Source organism: Melospiza georgiana, chromosome 12 (genome assembly GCF_028018845.1).
Source record: "Melospiza georgiana isolate bMelGeo1 chromosome 12, bMelGeo1.pri, whole genome shotgun sequence".
Taxonomy (NCBI): domain Eukaryota; kingdom Metazoa; phylum Chordata; class Aves; order Passeriformes; family Passerellidae; genus Melospiza; species Melospiza georgiana.
The window spans coordinates 2,470,436-2,489,539 of record NC_080441.1 but is presented as its reverse complement, the minus strand read 5'-3'; the positions used below and the strand labels follow the sequence as shown (position 1 = coordinate 2,489,539).

At 42.5% G+C, this 19,104-nt stretch overlaps 1 protein-coding gene across 2 annotated transcripts in view; it reads left to right on the top strand.

The window, feature by feature from the left end:
* Window positions 1-19,104, top strand: part of PCDH11X (protocadherin 11 X-linked) — a 418,629-nt gene that overhangs the window by 279,423 nt on the left and 120,102 nt on the right. For both annotated transcript variants that reach the window (XM_058032428.1, XM_058032427.1), the window contains one exon: window positions 18,677-18,875. In XM_058032428.1, coding sequence (XP_057888411.1) covers window positions 18,677-18,875 — 199 coding nt within the window. The remainder of the gene's footprint in view (window positions 1-18,676; window positions 18,876-19,104) is intronic.

Genomic DNA, 19,104 nt, shown 5'->3' with positions numbered 1-19,104 from the left:
AACATTAATTACCTTTGTAAGGGATGAGATCAATATTGTTCTTTTCCAGTTACCCCAATTTAGTTTCTCTGTTCCAGTTTCTAAAAGGAGAGCTGATGCAGGGTGTGGGCAGGGGTTTAATGGGACAGTTTTCAAAGTCACTCAAGTGAGTAAACATCTCTCCCAATTGCTTCCACAAACGTGCTCTTGTACACTGCCACTGCTACTGGTTTGTTGCATCCAAATTACACAGGTGGTTGCTTGACTCCTCCAGCATTTTGCAGTCAAAATCCTCTTGCTGTGAAAACAAAGGATTTTTGTTAGTCTAACTGAGGTCTTAGTGGGCTAAAGAATTTTTATTCGCCTGGTTATAATGATGCTTACACTTATAATTCCAATTATATGCAGATAGAATTAATAAATGCCAGCTTTCTTTTATCTGCCCCTCTCTCAGCTGTTCAGGTGTTTTTACAGTTTTGCTGTGCTCATATTCCTTACCTGTGGAATTCCCTTAAGAGGATGGGTCCTGAAAGGTGCCCAGCAGTGAGAGATCTGATGCTGAAGAACAATGGTTAATTCTTACTAATGAATCACAGAGATGAATTTATGTGCATTTGTGCTTTCTCTACATCCTTAAATGTTCATTTTTGGGCAGAGGCCCCAGGCCTGTGTGTGGTGAGGATGCTGAGCACAGAACACGCAAAGAGGGAAGTCTGGACTCTGAGTAATTTGCAATGAGCATTTGTGAGTAGTTCCAGGTATTAAGTACAGCAGTGCTCTCTCCCCCTGGGTGATTTTCTGCACCCATTTTTTTTCTGTCTCTTCCTTGATTGCTAATCAAATTGCATACAGGAATGTTTCCCTGATGAGTCTCAGTCTCTGGGCAGTCTCTCATATGTGCTTCACCACCAAAACATGTAATTTGATCGCTGTGTCTACATAATAGAATTCATCTCTGCAGAAGCTTGAAAGTGTTCCCCTCTGTGCCAAAGGCTAAACATCCCAGTGTCTGCTAAGTGGACTCGCCCCCCAAGTCTAAGGAAATAAATGGAATGCTGATTTGATAGTTTTAAGTACAATTTAAATAATCACAGTATCCCATTTCATAAACTGTGTGCTGCCACAGGCTTCTCTGGTTTGATTTTCACCTTTGGGAACATCCTGCTGGGTGGCCAGGGAGGATGAGGAGTTCCTGGGATGCATGGGGAGGAGGAAGGTGGCCAGCAGCTCATGGGTGAGATGCTCCCCCTGTTCCCTGCCCTGCTGAGGCCACATCTGGAGCACTGTGTCCAGTTGTCCCTTGGTTTTGTGATTGTGGTTATTTGCTTTTACTGGGGAAAAAAGAAAAAGAAAAAAAAGGGAGAAGTGAGAAGATAATAAGGATAATAATTCTCCCTATATTTCTGAAGCATTTTCCTTTCTTTTGTCAGAAGCTGTAGGCTTTCATGTGTTTGTCCAAGCTCTCTAGAATGGATCAGTGATTCTGTAAAAGCAAGATTTGAGGCAATAACAAGGAGCACATGTGGGCAGAGCAGGAGACAAAACCCAGCTGTGGCTGCAGGGCCCAGGGTGGCAGCCTCAGGCCCAAGTGAATTACAGACCTTTCTGGAGCCAAACTGCCAGCCTGGCCCTAAAATATCCCTGTTTTCCTTACTGAGCTGGCTGTAGCTCCTGAGGATCAGCAGGTGCTATTTCTGTGCTCCTGGAGATGTGGCACCAGCTGCCTTTGTCCCCTGCTTGTCACTCGTGTGCTTTGCCAAAGGTCAGGCCTTGAAGGTTCCTGCTTAACTCTGGAGTCTGCTTCCTGGGGCTGCACCAAGGCAAATTGTCTATTTAAACACTGCCTGCAATGAGTTGTCTCTTGCTGACAGCGGGCTGGTTTGAGTCACAGCCTGCAATGAGTGATGAATGCAAAGGAGAGGTTGCAGTTCAGCCACAAATTATTATTTATGGAATTACTGCTGGCTTCTCGTCAGCACTTGTGAGTGCCAGACCAGCTCTTGGAGGGGTTAGGAGATTGCTTAATGAAGGTTCATTTATTAAGATGCATGGCTGGCCAATGTACTGGTCATCACGTTGATTTTGGGACTGGATCAGAGTGTGAGCAACCTTTGCATAACTGAGGAGTGAAAAGCAGCTGAACTACTTTGGGCAACTTCTGAGTATTATTTTATTATTATTATTATATTATTATTATTTTGCTACTCTTTGTATTAAGAAGCAGCTCATTCTTTCCTTCATTTCTTCCTTAAAAGCTTTGAAATAAAGAAATTTTGCCATATGATAATTTTTTTAAAGTAGGACTTTGTATAATAATGCAGGAAGATATTGCACAACTAATCCCTAAATTTTCATTTCATATGGTAAAACCTACAGCAATTCCCTCCACACAGGCAGATTTTGTCTGCTCTGAGCTTTGTGGTTCTGACAAGCAAATTATATAGGAATGTCAGAAGTGTAAACACAGTAGAAATACATCTGAAAAATAGAATGTCTACCAGATATTTTATTCATAGGCATGGACCAGTGTCACCCAATCAGGGGGGATAAATGTCTCGTTGAACATAAACAGTTTATGGGTATAAATGGAGGTTATGTTGTACCACACCCTCATGTCTAAATCTCTTTTTAAAAATTTTTCTCCTTAACCAAAATCATGTCTAAATCTCTTTTATAAATTTTTTCTGCTGAACAAAAATCATCTGATTGCTCAGAGGTGAATACCCACACATGGTTTAGGTGTTTAGTTGTTCCTACAGTCATCCTTGGTGTGCACTCACCTTCTTTCACCCCCTTTCTGCTCCTGGGAAAATCCAGGGAATGCACTTGGCTTTGATGGAACAACTTAAAAATACATCCAGGTGTAACCCAGGTGTTGTGAAGAAAGGAACCTGGGGCTCCCTAGAAATTCAGTGCCCTCCAGAATTTCCATTCTGACACTTTAAAAACCAATAAACCAAACCCAAAAACCAAGCAAAGAAACAGCCACCCGCCCCAAACCACCCTGGACGTGCATTGCTTTATTCTCCTGGATGGGAAAACTGCCATTGATTGTTTGGCTCAAGTTTTGAGCTGGCTGAGATAACACAAATCATTACACTTTAAGCTGTAAACTGCAAAAATTGAACTTTCTGCCTTTTGGTGGGGGCATCTCGGCGGGAGCCCTTTGTCAGGGGTGAGCTGGCACTGAGGGGACATTGACTGCACAACTTTCCGTGCTGGAGTGAATTGTCTGCCCCTCTCTCCCCTCTCCACACCGATCTGGTCTCAGCTTTTTCTGCACACACTCTCCCCTGGAGGGCAGGTGGGAGCTGGGGCAGCACGGGGCAGGGGCTGTGCTGCATTTCTGACCCTCAGAACTGACCCGAGAGGGGGAAAATCTGCCTTGGACCGCCTTGGCCAGGAGAAATTCCAGTTGTGTCTCCCATTTCAGGGGCGCTCCTCGAGGGAAGGGGACCAGGTTGATGCTCGTTGTCCCTTCATGGGTGTCCCTGCCTTGTCCTGTGGGACAGGAACAGCCTGGAGGGGGTGGTCATTCAGCTTAAACAGCGGAATTTGATCTTTTCAGTTTTATTGGGTTACTTTTAATCAGCTCAGCATTTTGCAAATAGCCCTTATATGTAAAGAAAAGGAAAAAAAATCTGTTTGTTGATTTGCATTAATGTTCGAGATCTCCACCAACTGCAATGGAAAATATGTCCAAAATCACATTAGGTTTCAGTATTCTTCATTCACTGAACCTATGAGAAAACCAAATTAGCTTGTTCTTTTTTATGGGTATTATCAAGAGTCTTCTTCAAATATTTTAGAAGTCAAACTATCTAATTATATAATTATTTTGGATGAACAAAACAGTAAAAAGTCTGAGGGCACAATGTTTTCAGCTGCCTGGGATTAGCCTGATTTATTCGGCATCCTGTTTTGGACTTAATTATGATATCACTAAATATTCCCAGAAGTTACCTCAGAACAAACAAACAAGCAAATTAAAAAGGAGTTTGGTTTAAGTTTTCTTTTTGCTTTGTTTGTTTTGTGGCTTTTTTGCTTAGTTTTGTTCAGTCTGCTCTCTTGGGGGGATTACTTCTGGTCCTTTAAAGGCTTTAAAGTGGCTGAAGAACTTGGTTAATCCATGTGCTGCTTGTGGCGAGATGAAAAAGAACACGACATAATTGAAGGAAGGCTGGTGTGAGAGCTAATGTGGTTTTCAGGAGCCTGTTGAGAAAATCATCCCCAGCAGTGGGGATTCCGCAGCAGCTTCCTGCAAGCACTGGGAGGGGAATTAATTCTTTGCCACCATCCTCTCATCCACGAGGCACCGAGTGCCCTTGGCCTGTTGCTGTGGGACGGGAAGGGCTCAGAGATGGCTTTGCACGGGTTGGTTTTAAAGATTAGGCAGAATGTTTGGTTACCTGTGCAGTAATTCAAGCTAAACACAGAATCTGCTGGGATAAATGTGCTGTTCTCTCCTTCAGGGCCGCTGTTTTCAATGTTCAGCTGCTCATGGGGGAGTGTTTGTGTCTGGAGCTGCCAGGGATGCAAGCTCGGACAAAGCCAGCCTCTCCAGGAGGATGTGCTGCCTGGTGGCTGATGTGGATTTGCATTGATTTGCCTGTGCTGCTGTTTGATTGCCTCCAGGCTGGTGCTGGGAATGTGGGATTTTCTGTTTGATCCCCCATTAGGCTCTTCCCTGCCTGTCCTATTGATACCTGCCCCAGGCTGGGTGAGTTCCTTTCCCTTCTGCCTCTGCCACTGCAGAAATTCCCTGGGGAAAATGTGGGGTGGGCACAGCCCTGCTGCTCTGGTTTTATGAATAAATAAATGGCAGTAAAATATTTCAGCATTCTTTTAATGTCACAAAACTTCATGGAGCTTCTGTGACAGCATTCCTGAGGAAACTGTTGAATGCTCTTTTGGAAAATGCTTTGGTCATTCTCTATAGAGTGCTCCTTGTTTTCCTGATTTGATACAAGTTGTGTTAATGCTGAATTGCAGGACTGATATAGGAAAATCACTGCTTCTCTACTAATGTTTTCTTTGTGCAGGGAAACTTTAAAATTTAAATAATTTCCCCTTTTTCCCTGATCTGGTTTTGCCAGTGGCAGTTTATTGGGAGTCAAGCTGTAGTCCTCTTTTTTGTAACTCCAGGCTGTTACCCTTTTTAGATTATGCATTTGGATTTTCTTGGGGCTTTTACCACTCATTTCACCCAAAAGTTTTTTGGAGGAGGCAGGGGTGGGGTGAGGTGTGGATGGAGTTTCCCATATGCAGGTAAGGCACCTGCCAGGGAATGGTGGTGCTGCTTTGGAACATTTTAAAAGTCTGAGCAGATCCGAGATTGATTGTCTGACAGGAGCATCCATGCTCCTAATGGCAGTGCTGCATTCTGTGGCAGAGCTGATAAGGTGTTGGACAGGACAGATTTCAGGCTCTCCCAGAGCTCAGGCTGCTCTTGTGGAATGAGGGGCAGGCTCTGGTGGGAGCAGTGCTGTCAGAGCAGGGAAAAGACACATTTACAGGGCAGAGCAGATAATTATTATGGCTCAATCCTCAGCTTCGTGGGCCTGCAGAGCAGTTCAGCAGGAACTTTGCTTGTCAAGGCATCTTTTCCTTAGCCACGGGTTTCTCAGCTCTGATTTGAAGATTTTCACTAATGAAGATGTCTGTTCCTCACAGATGGAATGCACTGCAGAACGCATCTTCTGCAGCCACCAGGTTTTCAGTCTGGTTGGAGCAGATAAGATCATTATTGTTCTGTCACGTAGCTCACAGAGCTTCAGTGTTGGGTGATGTTCTCATGGAGGTTTTCAATCCATCTGGCTCCATCAAAACTAGCTCTGTTACCCCTCACTGGATACTCACTGGTATCAGCCAAATTACTCAGAAAACATTTGATTGAGCCACTTTCTTTCAGGGTTGGTCCTGTTTTAGGTGATGTTGTGTGTGCTGGTATTTATGTGCGTTATCTTTGTGATCATTCCCAGTTTGGGGCACTCTGTGATAGTTTATTGAAGTGTAAATAATTTACTTTGGTCTATCTTGAGAGAGAACAGCTTTTTCTCTGGGGAAGCATGCTAGATGGAGAATGTGAGATGAGATTGCAACTTGCCAAAGAGTGTCCCTTCTGCCCAGGACTCCTGATATCACTTTTGGATTTTGCCAGTGACACAGCCTAACCCTCAGTCATGAGAATCAAGAGGGCATAGCCATTTGTGCTTTGGTTTGTTGTTTTGTGAGTTGCTTTAACAACTGTCTTTTCCATTTTTTTCTGAAATGGAGTTCATATTTCTAAAGCCCATTCAAGTAAAGAATGGTGTGCATGTGTAAAATACTATGATGCTGTAGGCTGTTTTTCACATTTCTAACATCTGTTGTCAGTCTGGGACAGTTGTTGTACATTTGTATTGCTGGGAGAATGAAATTTACTGCAATGCAAAGCCCACAGGATGTGAAAATACTTAATGCCCACCTGGAAAGTGTGAGAGTACTTCACTGATAAGGAACTTTGCACAGTTCTGCTGATGGGGTGATGTGCTCAAAGAGATCAAAGTTCCTTTAGTTTATGTTCTGTGCAAGGGTCTGAGTTTGGAGCTTCATCTCCTTGTGGTTCTGATTTCCCCATTGCAAATACCATGGCTGTGTGCCTTCTCTGCTGTGGAACTCAAAATAAATCACAGTTTGTATTTCTGCAGCTGAGTCACCTCTAACCATTGTGCAGCTCTTCCTCCCCTTCCCGGCTCACCTCTGGCATTCCCCCATTTCTGAATAAGGAGATTTTTAAGAAGCTTGGGCAATTAGCTATAACAGTAACTACCAAAATTTTTGATTCCTCAACATTATATGAAACTGCCAGAAAACTCTAAATTTCACTCCATTAAAGGGAATTGCTGAAGTTCATGACGTGCCTTGATTTCTGACTCCTAACGAAAATGCATTTCAAACTCTGTTCAAACACAGGATGTTCAACAATAAGTGATTGCTTTCTTCTAATTTTTCACTAAGAACCAGTATGATTTTAAACAAAATAGGATTCTTAAAAAAAATTATGGTTAGTCTGTGGTGTAAAGAAGGGTCCTGAGTGTGTTTGATAATTGAACAACAAAGATCATGAAATGAGCGAAGCTGATTCTGCAGATCATACTGAGATGTAATTGAAGGAGAGGAGCTGGTTGCTTCTGATGGTTTAAGTGCCTTGCACACCCACTGCATGCTCTGAGCACAATAAAATGTTCCATCACACATTCCCTTCATCATACCCAGCCTAAGATCCATACTCCTGCAATAATAGCAGGGATAATTAATTCTGGCTTAAGTATTTGGGAAATTATTGAGTGCTGCAATTACAGACTTTCCAAGTGACAATCTTTAGGAGCAAGAAGCTGCCTCTACATTCCCCCCAGATCTGAGTGCACTGAGAAACTTCAGCACCAGAAGGAAGAAGCCCCTGCGGGAGTGAATCTTAATGTGGTATTAATTGGGTAACACAGAGGGTGCATTTAGAGCAGGACAAATAATCTGAAACACAAGTTTGATGAATTCCCTTCATCTCTGTGCTGTGGCTGCTGCAGCACTTTTGTTTGTATTGATCTGAACGGCGTGGAAGTTTTCTTTCATCTGTCATTTACATTCATTTTACCTCTTGCAATTGCCTCTGCCAGCTTTACATGCTTGTTTTCTGGTGAATCTATTAATAAGATTTCCAGTACATCAAAAGAATTTCTATTGAGCAAAGGTAGAATATAATACACTTGAGGTGTAGGAGGGTTCCTAGCTGCAATTTTACCTACTAAAAGTTATTAATGAGTTGTGTGAAGTAAAGAAAATAATTGGAAAGCATAATGCTAATTGTGTGCTATAGATTTTCCTCTATTGCTTACTTGTTTAGCAAGTGACTTGCAGAATGGAATATTTGCACCATAGCTTTTTTTCTGATTGCAATATGCCTTCTGAATTGACAAAAATAGGCCCAAAGGTCAAATTAATTAAAAACAGTAGGAGAAAGAGCACAAGCCTAATGCTGCAAGTTTGTATTTACATATTCTTGCCTGAAAAATGTGCGAGGTGCATTTTGTTGTGTGCAAAGCCCAGATGCTGTATGCCAACAAAAATAAGAAATATCTTAAAGAGTAGAATTAAATGGAGTTCTTCACTCAGGAAGATTTCTGCATGATGCTGATTTCAGGGTGAGCAGCCAGGGCACTCAGCATGGGTTTTGGGCAGTGTAGTTGATGCAGGGGGGCAGGTTTGTGGCTGTGTGAGGAAGGTGCCCATGCCCATAGTTACCCACATGACTTGTGCCAGCTTTGCCCTCATTAATGTCATTGCCTTTTTCTACTCCTTTATTCCAAAATTGTCCCTGGTTCTCAAGCATCTACAGCAATTTGCCTTCCCCTGAGCTGTAGGAACACAGAGCACACCTAAAGCCTTGCATTTGCTCCTCCATGGCTGCATTTACAGGGATTTATTTCTTCCTTTCTGGATCAAGCAGGGAAAGCAGTTGCCTTTCCTGATCCTGACCTTGGTGTCAGCCTTGCAAAAGTGCTTCAGATTTATTGCAAGTTTAATGTGGTCTGTATGGAGAATAACATTCCCCTCTGATTTAACCGAGCCATACATGAAGTTTGAATAGTCCTGAAGTGACAATTGTAGGGGTGTTAACCTGGTGTGGGTGAGGTGAGGAGCCAGAGGTGGCTCTGAGAGCACTCAGGGAGCTGCAGGAGCATCACTGGCAGTGCTCTTGGCCTTCCCTCCCCAGCCCCTGGGCTTTCTCAGCTCTTTGGGGCACTTGGGAACTTTCCAAAGGTGCAGGGACTCAGAATGAGGGTTGTGCTACTCACACAGCAGTGCAGTTTTGGGGTGTATGCAGTAAATGTCTTGGGAACCAAGCTGGTTTTAGGCAGATCCTCTGTACCAGGGGCTCGTGTGTCTGGGCTGTGCAGTCAGCAGCCCCATGGGGAGGAGCTGCTTCCAGAGATGCCCAATCCTCACTTTTAGGACTTCTCTCCTACCTCCTCTTGGTGCTTTGTGTATTTTTGCACTACCACCTTTCTCTTGGCTGCTGCAGTTCCCAAATTCTTCCAGGATCTTTTGGTTCCTGTTCCTTGCCCTTTTTGCCAGGGGAGCTGCCCAGGTGCCAGGTGCTGGTGGCAGAGGTGACAGAGCCCAGTGCAGAGCTGGCCTCGCTCAGTGCTGAGCTCTCAGTGGGGCTGCAGAGCGCGAGCCCCACGTCTGGGTGGCGACACGGGACGAGGTGACGTGGGACAAGGACAGCTGTCCCTGCCCAGCTCAAACAGCAGCTCTGGGCTGGCTGTGAGCACAAAAAACCTTCCCCAGCCTTCAGCTGGATCCTCTCCCTGTCCCTCACCCAGAGCTGCATCGTTCCTTCCTGCGAACTACCGTGTGCTGCATCTCCTCGGCAATGTGTGCCGCTGTGTTTTGCTCCGAGTTGAGTGAGTAATCCTAACTGCGCTGAAGAATGGCTGCGCTGAGTATGGAAATAAGCTGGGAAGATTTAAGGAACAAGGGAAGGCTAATGGCTTTATATTTTGCTTTGCTGAAATGACACGAGTGGTGAATTGTGAGAGGCAGTTATATATTCTGATTATCTGAAAGGGCAATTGCAGAGGCACCGCTCTGGAGGAGCGAGGGATGAGCTCAGTGATACAATGCAGCACTTGAATTTGCAAAATTCTTTCCATTTGCAAATAGATATTTCAGACATCCATTTAAGAATGCATTATTAGCATGTAGTTAGACTCTAGTAACTTTGAATATTTCATGTATTCTACTGTAAATAACAGCTAAATCTTATTCATTATCATCCTGATAATATAAGCTGTGAAAATAGTGATGCAAATGGGAAATTTCTGACTTTAATCAAAAAAAACACAACCCTTTTTCTTAAAACAGCTTGGAGAGACAAATACATCTTTCACATGTTTAAAACAAAACCAAAGTATTGTTCACCATATCATTTATCACTCAGAATCTTTCCTATTTACAATAAGAGAAGATTGAAAGAATGCAAAGTGTACCAGTGAAAAATTCCGAGCAAAATCGTAAGATAATTGCAATTGGAAAGGGAATTTCAGGACAAAACTTTTAGTGGAAGCTTTCTTGATCCAGAGAAATTTTCCTGGACTACTGGAGTCCACTAGAACGTGTCCTGCTGATAAAAGTGTCCATCCTAGAATTCTGGAATTCACTTTGTGCAAATCACATGCAGCATGAACTGCCTCACTGCTTGCAAATTTTGGCCTAGAGCTTTATTTTATATATGCCAGCAAGTTTTCTTGGTAACGCTTACTTCTTCCTTAACCATTTCACCAAAAGGTAGAATAGGTATTGCTGAGTAAGAGAGGTGACCTTGGTGGCCAGCACACTGTAAATTTAAAATTTAGGATGGGTAATCAAGGTGGTTAAAAGATATTTTCTCAAGGTCACAAGGGTGTCTGTTGCAAGGATAACTCTCTGATACAGAGAGCAGAATAGAGAATGCTTTCACTGCTCCCTAAGAAGGTCTTGTGCTTCCTCAGAGTCCATTTGGGGCAAGGGGAAACTTTTTGTGTATTCTTTATCTTCTCCAGAAAGAGCACAATTCTTTTATTGACAGCTGCATGAAATACATTCATTTTATCCTTGCATTTTATCTCTCATCAATTCCCATTCCAGCTAATCAAACACGTGATATCAAACATTATAGATTTCCTGCTCTAACAGATAAAATGCTGTTATAATAAAGGTGTGCTGTCATGACAAATGGAGTGGGACAGTGACATGCCAAAGAGCTGCATTGTTACTCATTTTAAAAGGCTCCTTTTGGCTTTTTTGCTGTTTGTTTGGGGTTTTTTAAACCACAATAAAATGAGGTCAATTCAACAGCTCCATGAGTGCAAATCAAACATAAAGTTACTGCTGGTCTGTATTACATGAACTGCTTTATAATCATCCACACTGGGAGGAAAGATTTTATTTTATTTTATAGGGTGAAATGCAGCTGAACTGGAGAAGTTAAGAACAATCCTTGCACAAATCTTATTTTGCTTCTGACTTTGGCACGCTTGCAAGCCAAAGAACCAAAATTAGCTAGAATTCCCTTTTCCTGGGAAGCATTAATAAGAACAGCTCCATTTCCTGCCTCAAAATGATGAAAGCACATTTCCAGGCTGCTTCAAGTGAGCACTGGTTCAGCTCCTGGGGTTGCACACACCAGTGTTGCTTCAGAAGGATTTGACCTTTACAGGAAAAACTGAACGGGGAAAAAAAGAGGGAGAGGGAAATGGGATCAGGTCCTTGAGGCTTCTTCCAGGTCTCTCCAGCCCCAATGACCTCCTCAGGGTTGAATTTAAGGCTTAACCTTGGTTATGACACAAAAGGACCTCACTGGAGGTCTGTGAGTAACTTACTGGGACATTTATGGTTCCATAAGTCCGTGCCTTGCTCATGAAGAAACATGAGATTTATTTACCTGAAATGTATAATTAGCACAATCAAATTAGAGCTAGAGCCCCATGTACATTTATGAAAGTAGAAATTCTCCTCCATTTCAATATTAACACAAAGAATTCACAATTCTGATAAAACCCATTCAATATTTCTGCTGGAAAGGCTCATGCTGTTGGGGCAGTAGTCAGGAGTGATGTCAAATATTGCTGAAATGCTTCTGCATTTTTGTTTATTATGGTGTTGTTTTAACTGTAAAATGGTTTTGCCTATCAGATATCAAGCATTCAAGATGATAACACCAAAGATGATGGAAATTGAAGAAATGTATTAAAGAAAAAAATCAGAATTGGTATTTTCCTCTTTTTCAAACTTAGCAACAGCACAGCCATAGTGCAACTTTCATGTGTAATTTTAATTTAATCACATGTCAAATTGAAGGCTTAGATGAATTAAAGTTTAAAAAGCATGCTTTCAGCTATCATTTTGACATCTAGCATACAATAACTGCCTTTCAAAAGCTAAATAAAATGTTTGACATGCTTTAAATGTTATTTCCAGTTTTATTTGCTTTTTGTTTCACGTCTTTGTTGTTATTTCAAGAAGCCCAGAAAATACAATTTAATTGCTAAGTGTTGCTGGGGAAAGTCTTATGAGAGATACTCTGGTACAAGGAGGATTAGTGTCTGGAAATAAATACCCTTTGAAGTCGTTAATCAGAAATTTGTGAAGTTCCAGGTCCATAATGGGTTTGTTCAGCAATGATTTGGGGAATGGGTTTGTTCCACGACCTCAGCGCTGCGAGAGGACGACGGCGCTGTCGGTTTAGCCCCTGGTTACTCCGGCAAAAAATGGAAAATTTGCTTCCTGAGGCCGAGTGTTGGTTACAAACCCCTTTGCTCTCCCTGCCTGCATGGGAAGGGTTTCCCAGAGCTCTCCTGCCATGGCCAGGAGCTGCAGTATCTGACGTTTCCCTTATCAGCTCGGCGCAGCTCCAGCTGCCTGCAGGGACCCGAAGGTGCCGCTGCTGAAAGGCAGCAGCGAGTGCTGGGGGTACAAGATGGCCCTGCAAGATTATTCCCCATCACTTGAGAGAATGCTTTGTGCGAGAGAATCCAGCCATGGGGTCTGACAATTTGAAGTCGTTTCCATTTGAGCAGGTGTAGGGGCACCATCTGTGCTGCTGGTTTTCTGTGGAGGGAGTAACTCTTCCATTGAAAATGTACAAATCTGCCTGGGATAATCACCCACCTTGAATTTCTATTTGTCTGGGCAGCCAACCCAGCTTTTATTTGCCCTTTTGAAATTAATAGGTTGTGCTTCCTGCATCTAAATAAATGAACAAAGTGGGAGGGGTTATTTAAATCAATAAAAATGAAAGCCTAGAACTATTTACTTCTCTTACACTGCTGTGGAATAGTTAGATTTTTAATCACAGTGAGGAAAAAACCAAAATTATTTATCAAATATTCCTCTTCTTGAGAAGGCATCCAAATACTGTACTTTCCCTTAGTAATTAGTGAGGGTGTAAGATACCAGTTGCTAATGTTAATGAGATTAAATTAGGAGGACTAGCAAACTTTCTAACAAGTAGGTCAAAAGGATTCTCTTGGATTTCTTTTGGAAGTTTTAAAGGGCTGAAAATGCAAAGTCTTGCCAAAATTCAAAGGTTAAATTGGGAAAACAGCAGGTCTGTTTGATTTGACAAACAAGTAGACAATCAGGAGCTGAAAGGGGAGCCAGCAATAAATTTGGGGCAGTGGCTGGAACACCTGAACTTGGTTAATGAAAAGAAGGCCTTGCTCACCTGTGTGAGATGATAATTCAGGTTATTGGTGTTGGCAGTAGCTGGGGGTGGTGCTTTTTATGTGAGGTAGGGAAAACCTGATTTTAATGCCCACTAGGTTTGGACTTCTGAAATCAGCTGGGGATTGTCACTTTGCACAATTCTTCTTTCCTTCCCCCAAAAGCGGAACCCTTCATTTTTCTTTTTGAAAAAACCCCAACCAAACAAAACCCCAAACCCAAAACCCAAACTCAAACCCAAAACCCAAGCCCACTCCTATGCAAGATCACTGCAGGAGCCATTAAATAACTCATAAAAGATCAGTGCTAAATTAGAAGAGGTGAATGCAACAGTGATATGCTGTTAATGAAGTGTTTCTATCTGTGTGTGATAGTGGTGAGCAATTTGGCATCTTTGTAGATATCCAAGAGAAATTCAGATCCCTGCTGGCAAAAATGGAGAAGTTGAATTTGAGTGAAAAATTATAATGATCTGTGTTACATACTTTGCCTATGACAAAGCCATCAAAATAATGTAATAAGATCTCAGATTTAATGTGCCAGGCTGCAAAACTTGTGGGAAATACAGACTTGTGAAAGAGTTTAGAGAAACTCTTTGAGCTGTATTTGTTGTGCTCTACTCTGTATGGGGAAAGGAAAAATGAAAATACTGCTTTGTCTCTGTAGAGTTTCAACACAAAGACATATTTCCCACTGGGTTTATGGTTGGATCCTCTCAGGCTGTTTGTTTTAATGTTATTCTGAGAATTCTGCACTGATAGTTGCTGGGTCCTGTTTGTCTCAATGAAAGCCTCTGCGACAAAAATTGCTGTTTTGGAACAAAAGGTGATAGTTGAGGATAAAAAGATAGGAGCTGGAAATTGTAGTTTGATTAGGGATCTTCTTTTCTGCTTGCACTTGAAGATAGTTGTTTTCTGGTTATTTAAGGTATTTCATACCCCCCTAACGTTTGAAGTAAACAAGAGACTGAGAAAATTAAAAATTTATTTGACTACTCCTTTATTTACTGGCTGCTAATAGTGGAGAGAGATGCTGAAGTAGTCCTGTTCTTTTGTACTGTCTCCCAGCATCTCCTAAATAAGGTCTGTTTTAAATCAGAATTATCATCTAAATAATATAATTAATTCAGCATAAATTAAAAAGTAATGTTTTTTCTTTATGATCTCCTTTTAAATGGATATTAATTTGCTTCAATGAATGAAGATAATAAGGTTAATAGTTTAATGTTCCTCAGTTGATATCTGCTGCTTTTTCTATTACCTTTTTTTTCCTTTTTGATTATAAATTGGCTAACCCCTGGTGTATAATACCAGAAATCATCCCTTCAGTGTATCCAAAGCTATTTACTTAGACTCATCTTTTATTATTCCCACTGCCACAGTCTAATTATTGTAGTGAAAGATTGAACACAGAATAGTTTGGGGCTTTGATCAGTCTTCATATAAATTTCAATAATGAGAGTAAAAGGTTTGCAGTTTTCTGAGATAATTTGATCCCTCCAGACACACTCAGCTTTTACCAAAGGCAGTGAATGCCATCTGAGACCTCTGACAGCATTTGTGTCTGGTCTGTGACATCTCTGCAAGCAAAATGCTTTTCTCATGCCAATAAAGAGTAATTTAGTATTTTTAAATGTGGCAGAGAAACTCTAAACTGCTGCACGTTTTTTTTCCTTAAATTTTCACTTCATTGTCCCCTATCAGTTTAATTGTCTGTATTACAAGTTCCTACATCAGAATCCTCCAAGAATACATAATAGGTTTGCTTGCATTTCTCTCTTTTTGAAAAAGTCTGCCAACTGTCATCCAGATAAATAAAACAAGCCATAATCCTTGTTATTCCATTACTATCGGTGCTGGCTCCCTTCGGAGATAAATAGAAAAGCAGCTGGAGACTGAGGATATTTTGTAATCTTATAAATTGAAATTTAAATGCCTCAAGGAGGAAATTTCCAAAATAATTGTGACAGAAGATAAGTCCCGGCTTTTGGCAAAATTTTATTAAGAATTACTTGTTCCAGATCGTTGTCTGACGCCTGCATGAATTAAGGAAATGGCAGCACTGCCATGTAGAGGAATGAATGGGTTTTTTTCATCTTGATGAATTTTTCTGGAAGTGCTCTGTTATCAGTGTTATCAGGTGTGACACTCTCAGGGACACAATCAAATTTAAGATCAGGAGCCTTTAGCTGATGCCAGTTGATTTTGAATCATATGGGTCTGATCCTTCTCACGAATAGCATCTCAATTTATGCAGCTGAATATTTACCATTTTTAACTGAATGTGAGGGTTAGTTAGAAACATTTTCAATTTTGCTTTAGGGTATGGGATTTGTTTTTTTCTGACTGGACTAGGAAGTTAAAAAAGCATTGGTGACTTTCTGGTCTCCTCTACTGTCAGCTGGTTTAAAGCTTCAGCTGTATTTTGACAGTGAACCCTGAAAATAAATGTTCTTTTATTTACACTCAGTGAACCCCAGATGCACAAAGCAATAATCAATTGTACAGAGCAACGACTATTTTGTTCCCAGTCATTTTCAAAGACTAGCATTGGTGGCTAATGCTAAAACTTGGGCTAAAAATGTTTTAAGAGTACTTAAAATTCAGTGGTAGCTTGGAGAGGAGAGGATATAACACAACACAAAGGCAGTGCAAACCTCACAAAATACAGCTTTTACAAACAGCTCATGCAGTGGAGGTGGATTTTTTTCATACTGCGAATACCAAACTCATTTCAGATGAAAAAAATAGCATTTTCCCTTTCCACGTGCCATAGCTGTACATCTGTGCAGGCTAGGTGCAGTTTTGAGTGCAGGGAGTGAATGAGGAACATTGCAGGAGTGATTTCACTGGATCAGCTCAACAAAACTTCGCTTATTTGGGCTTTGGGGAGAGCACTGATTGACCCTGCTGGTGTGGATGGGGCTCTGAGAGGCAGCTGGAGTGCAGTGCAATAGGACACATCAGGAATTTCTCTGGTTTTGGGGCTGTGCAGAGACACTCCATGCATTTTCACACCCAGCAATTCTGGGTGAGCAATTCTGTGTGAGCAATTCTGGGGACCCCAAAAGTGCAATGGGGGCACTTGGGGGTGTCAGATGTTCCCCTTTCACCACCTGAACCTTCTCCCAGCTGGCTGCCAGGCTGTCCCAGCATCCACAGAGGGATTTTCTTCTCCCATTTCCACACCATGGAAATGGGATCCGTTCTGTGTTCAGCTCTTCAGAGCTCAGCTGCAGTGCCTTGGCTTGATCTGTTCCAATGTTTCCCAAAGATCTGCCAAATGAGGGAGAGTCTGAAATCTGCAAATTTGATAAACAGGAAAGCAGGACTGGAAGGCAAGGGATGAAATCATCCAGAAGAAGGGAATGGCAGAACAATGAATGCAGAGTGCCACTCTCGGGCTGCAGCAATCGATGGCAATAACCAAAAAGGAGGAGAGGATCAATAAATGGGACCTGGGCATGATGATGGTTGGCAAGGACACAAATGTGCTGTGCTGCCATGGCAGGAGGTGTGAAATGATCCTGCTCAGGGCTGTCAGGACCTTGGCTGGGCTGGGCGCAGGGTTTTGGGCAGAGCACAGAGCTGTGAGCAAGCTCCTGCATGGAGAAAACAGCCAGAGAGAGCAGGAGCACCTGACAGATTGAAATAATAAGGTCTGTTTATTCCGAAGCAGAACAAAGTGCCAAATGCCAGGAAGATGAGTGGGAATAAGCAGACTGTGATGGATGGGACTGAAGGAGTGATTTATTTTGCAACAAGAAAGAGGCAGGTTCCACATTAGAAGAGGAGCTCTCCATTGGCGGTGGTGAGGCGCCCAGACAGGTTTTCTGGGAAAGCCCTGAGTGCCTCGCTGGTGGCTGCTGGGAAGGGCTGTCACTCTCACCTGTCAGGGATGGCACAGGTGAGGTGGGTGCTGCGAGTTCCTGGCTGCACACGCTGCACAGCAGCTGTCTGCGGGCATGTGGAGCGACGTCACTGCGACAAAAAGAGGCTTGCAAAAGTGGAGGAGCTGAAAACTCAATGCAATTAGCAAAAACTCAGTGTAATTGAGTGCCTTCAACACCGCCACCCTATAGGAACCAAATATCTAGGGACCCCTGGCAACATCTGCTCTGTTACAAACACTATTTACTTTTTTTGCATAATTGCGTCAAAAGTCTTGTCTTCAATTTTGCTAATCCCAGCAGTTCTGAATCCAGAAAGTTTTGCGTTGCCTTTCAAATGGAATTTTGACTAACAGCAACCCAAGAATATTTGAAACAGTTTGTTTTTTGGGGTTTTTTGAATCTTCCTGTTTTGAGTTTGCAAAACATGGATATCAGGCACATCAAAATGAGCAGGAGAGCTGCTTCTTTTTTGTTCATATTTTCTTTTTATGCTGGGAGAGATTTACATTTCAGTTGTTAAGTTCCTAAATCATTCAGGGTCACTTAGGCAATGAAAACTCTGTCCTGTGTCTTGTTCTTTGTTTCATCTGGCCCTTCCTTCCACGTCTGGGCTGAGATGCTTTCCATCCTCAGCTCTCTGGTTCCCAGCTTCCAGCCTTTTACATTTTGGTTACAGGTCTGTGGTACAACAAAAATCAAAGGAGTTGTAATGAAATATCTGAAGGAGAGCAGGGGAATCTGCCTTTCATTCATTAGCTTAACGCCTGTGCAAAATCCATTGAAATTGTTTTCAATACAGAAGACTTGTTGTTGTTTGTTCTTTCTCTGCCTCAGAAGAATCCAACAGCATTATAAATGTGTCACATTTTTTAGGCCCAAAAGTGTGGAACAGCTTTTAATGGGAAAGAAAATGTTTTTTGAAAACTAGAAAACTCAGCGGTGAAATAAATTGAGCCTCAAAAAGTGATTGAAATCTCCAAGTCAATATTCAAAAGGTATTCAAAGACTTGTGAAGTCTGACAGAATCTCTTTAGTTTGAGGTGTCTTTCATTTTGCATCAGGGCTTACATTTTTAAAAACCAGCAGCAAGCAGCGCTGTCAGATGCAGCGGGTTTGAAAGCAGCTCATGAAAGCTGAAATTGTGCACGAGTCTGGGTAACGCATCTCCGGCAGATAACCAAAACAGCACATTGCCTAAACTGGCTGCGTTGAGCTATGACCGTTGTCACCCTGGGTTTTTAAGATTTTCTAAGCCTTCTGATGTTGACATTCTTGTCGTGAGCTTTTTCACACGCTTTTTGTAAATAACTCATTGTTTTGCATGCCTTTATGGAGGAGGAGAACGCTGATAGACTGTTGGTTTGACCAGTGTCATTGGAGAGGTGGCACTGTCACCCTCCAATCTGCTATCACTTTTGGAAATCTATAAGTGTTGGAGTCAGAAAACAAACTTCCCTTTTTAGTTCACCTTGAGAACAGCGGTGTGAGCTTGCGTTCTTTCGTGCCCCGTAGTGCCAGACCGTGGTGGAAACCGTTTGTCCCTCTGTTCCTTCCTTGCAGCCCCAGCGCCGCGTCACCTTCCACCTGCCCGACGGCTCCCAGGAGAGCTGCAGCGACAGCGGGCTCGGCGACCACGAGCCCTCGAGCGGGGCCAGCGCGTCCCACCCGCTGCCCCTGGGCTTCCCCCAGGACGAGTTCTACGAGCAGGCGTCGCCCAACAGCCGCACCGAGGGAGACGGCAACTCCGACCCCGAGTCCAGTAAGTGCCGAGCTCTGCTCACCCCACCCACCGTTGCAGCTGATAATGGGGCCCTGGGAAATGTTAAAGGTAGACAATGAAAATGTTGGGCTTTGCGTTTTCTCGGATCGCTGCGCCCGCGTAAGCAGTGTGATAAATGATATGTTTGTTAGATGTGATGATTGTTTAGTAATTAATATAATTATTATATAGTCATAAGAAGAATCATGAGAAACTATGTTGGAAGTTT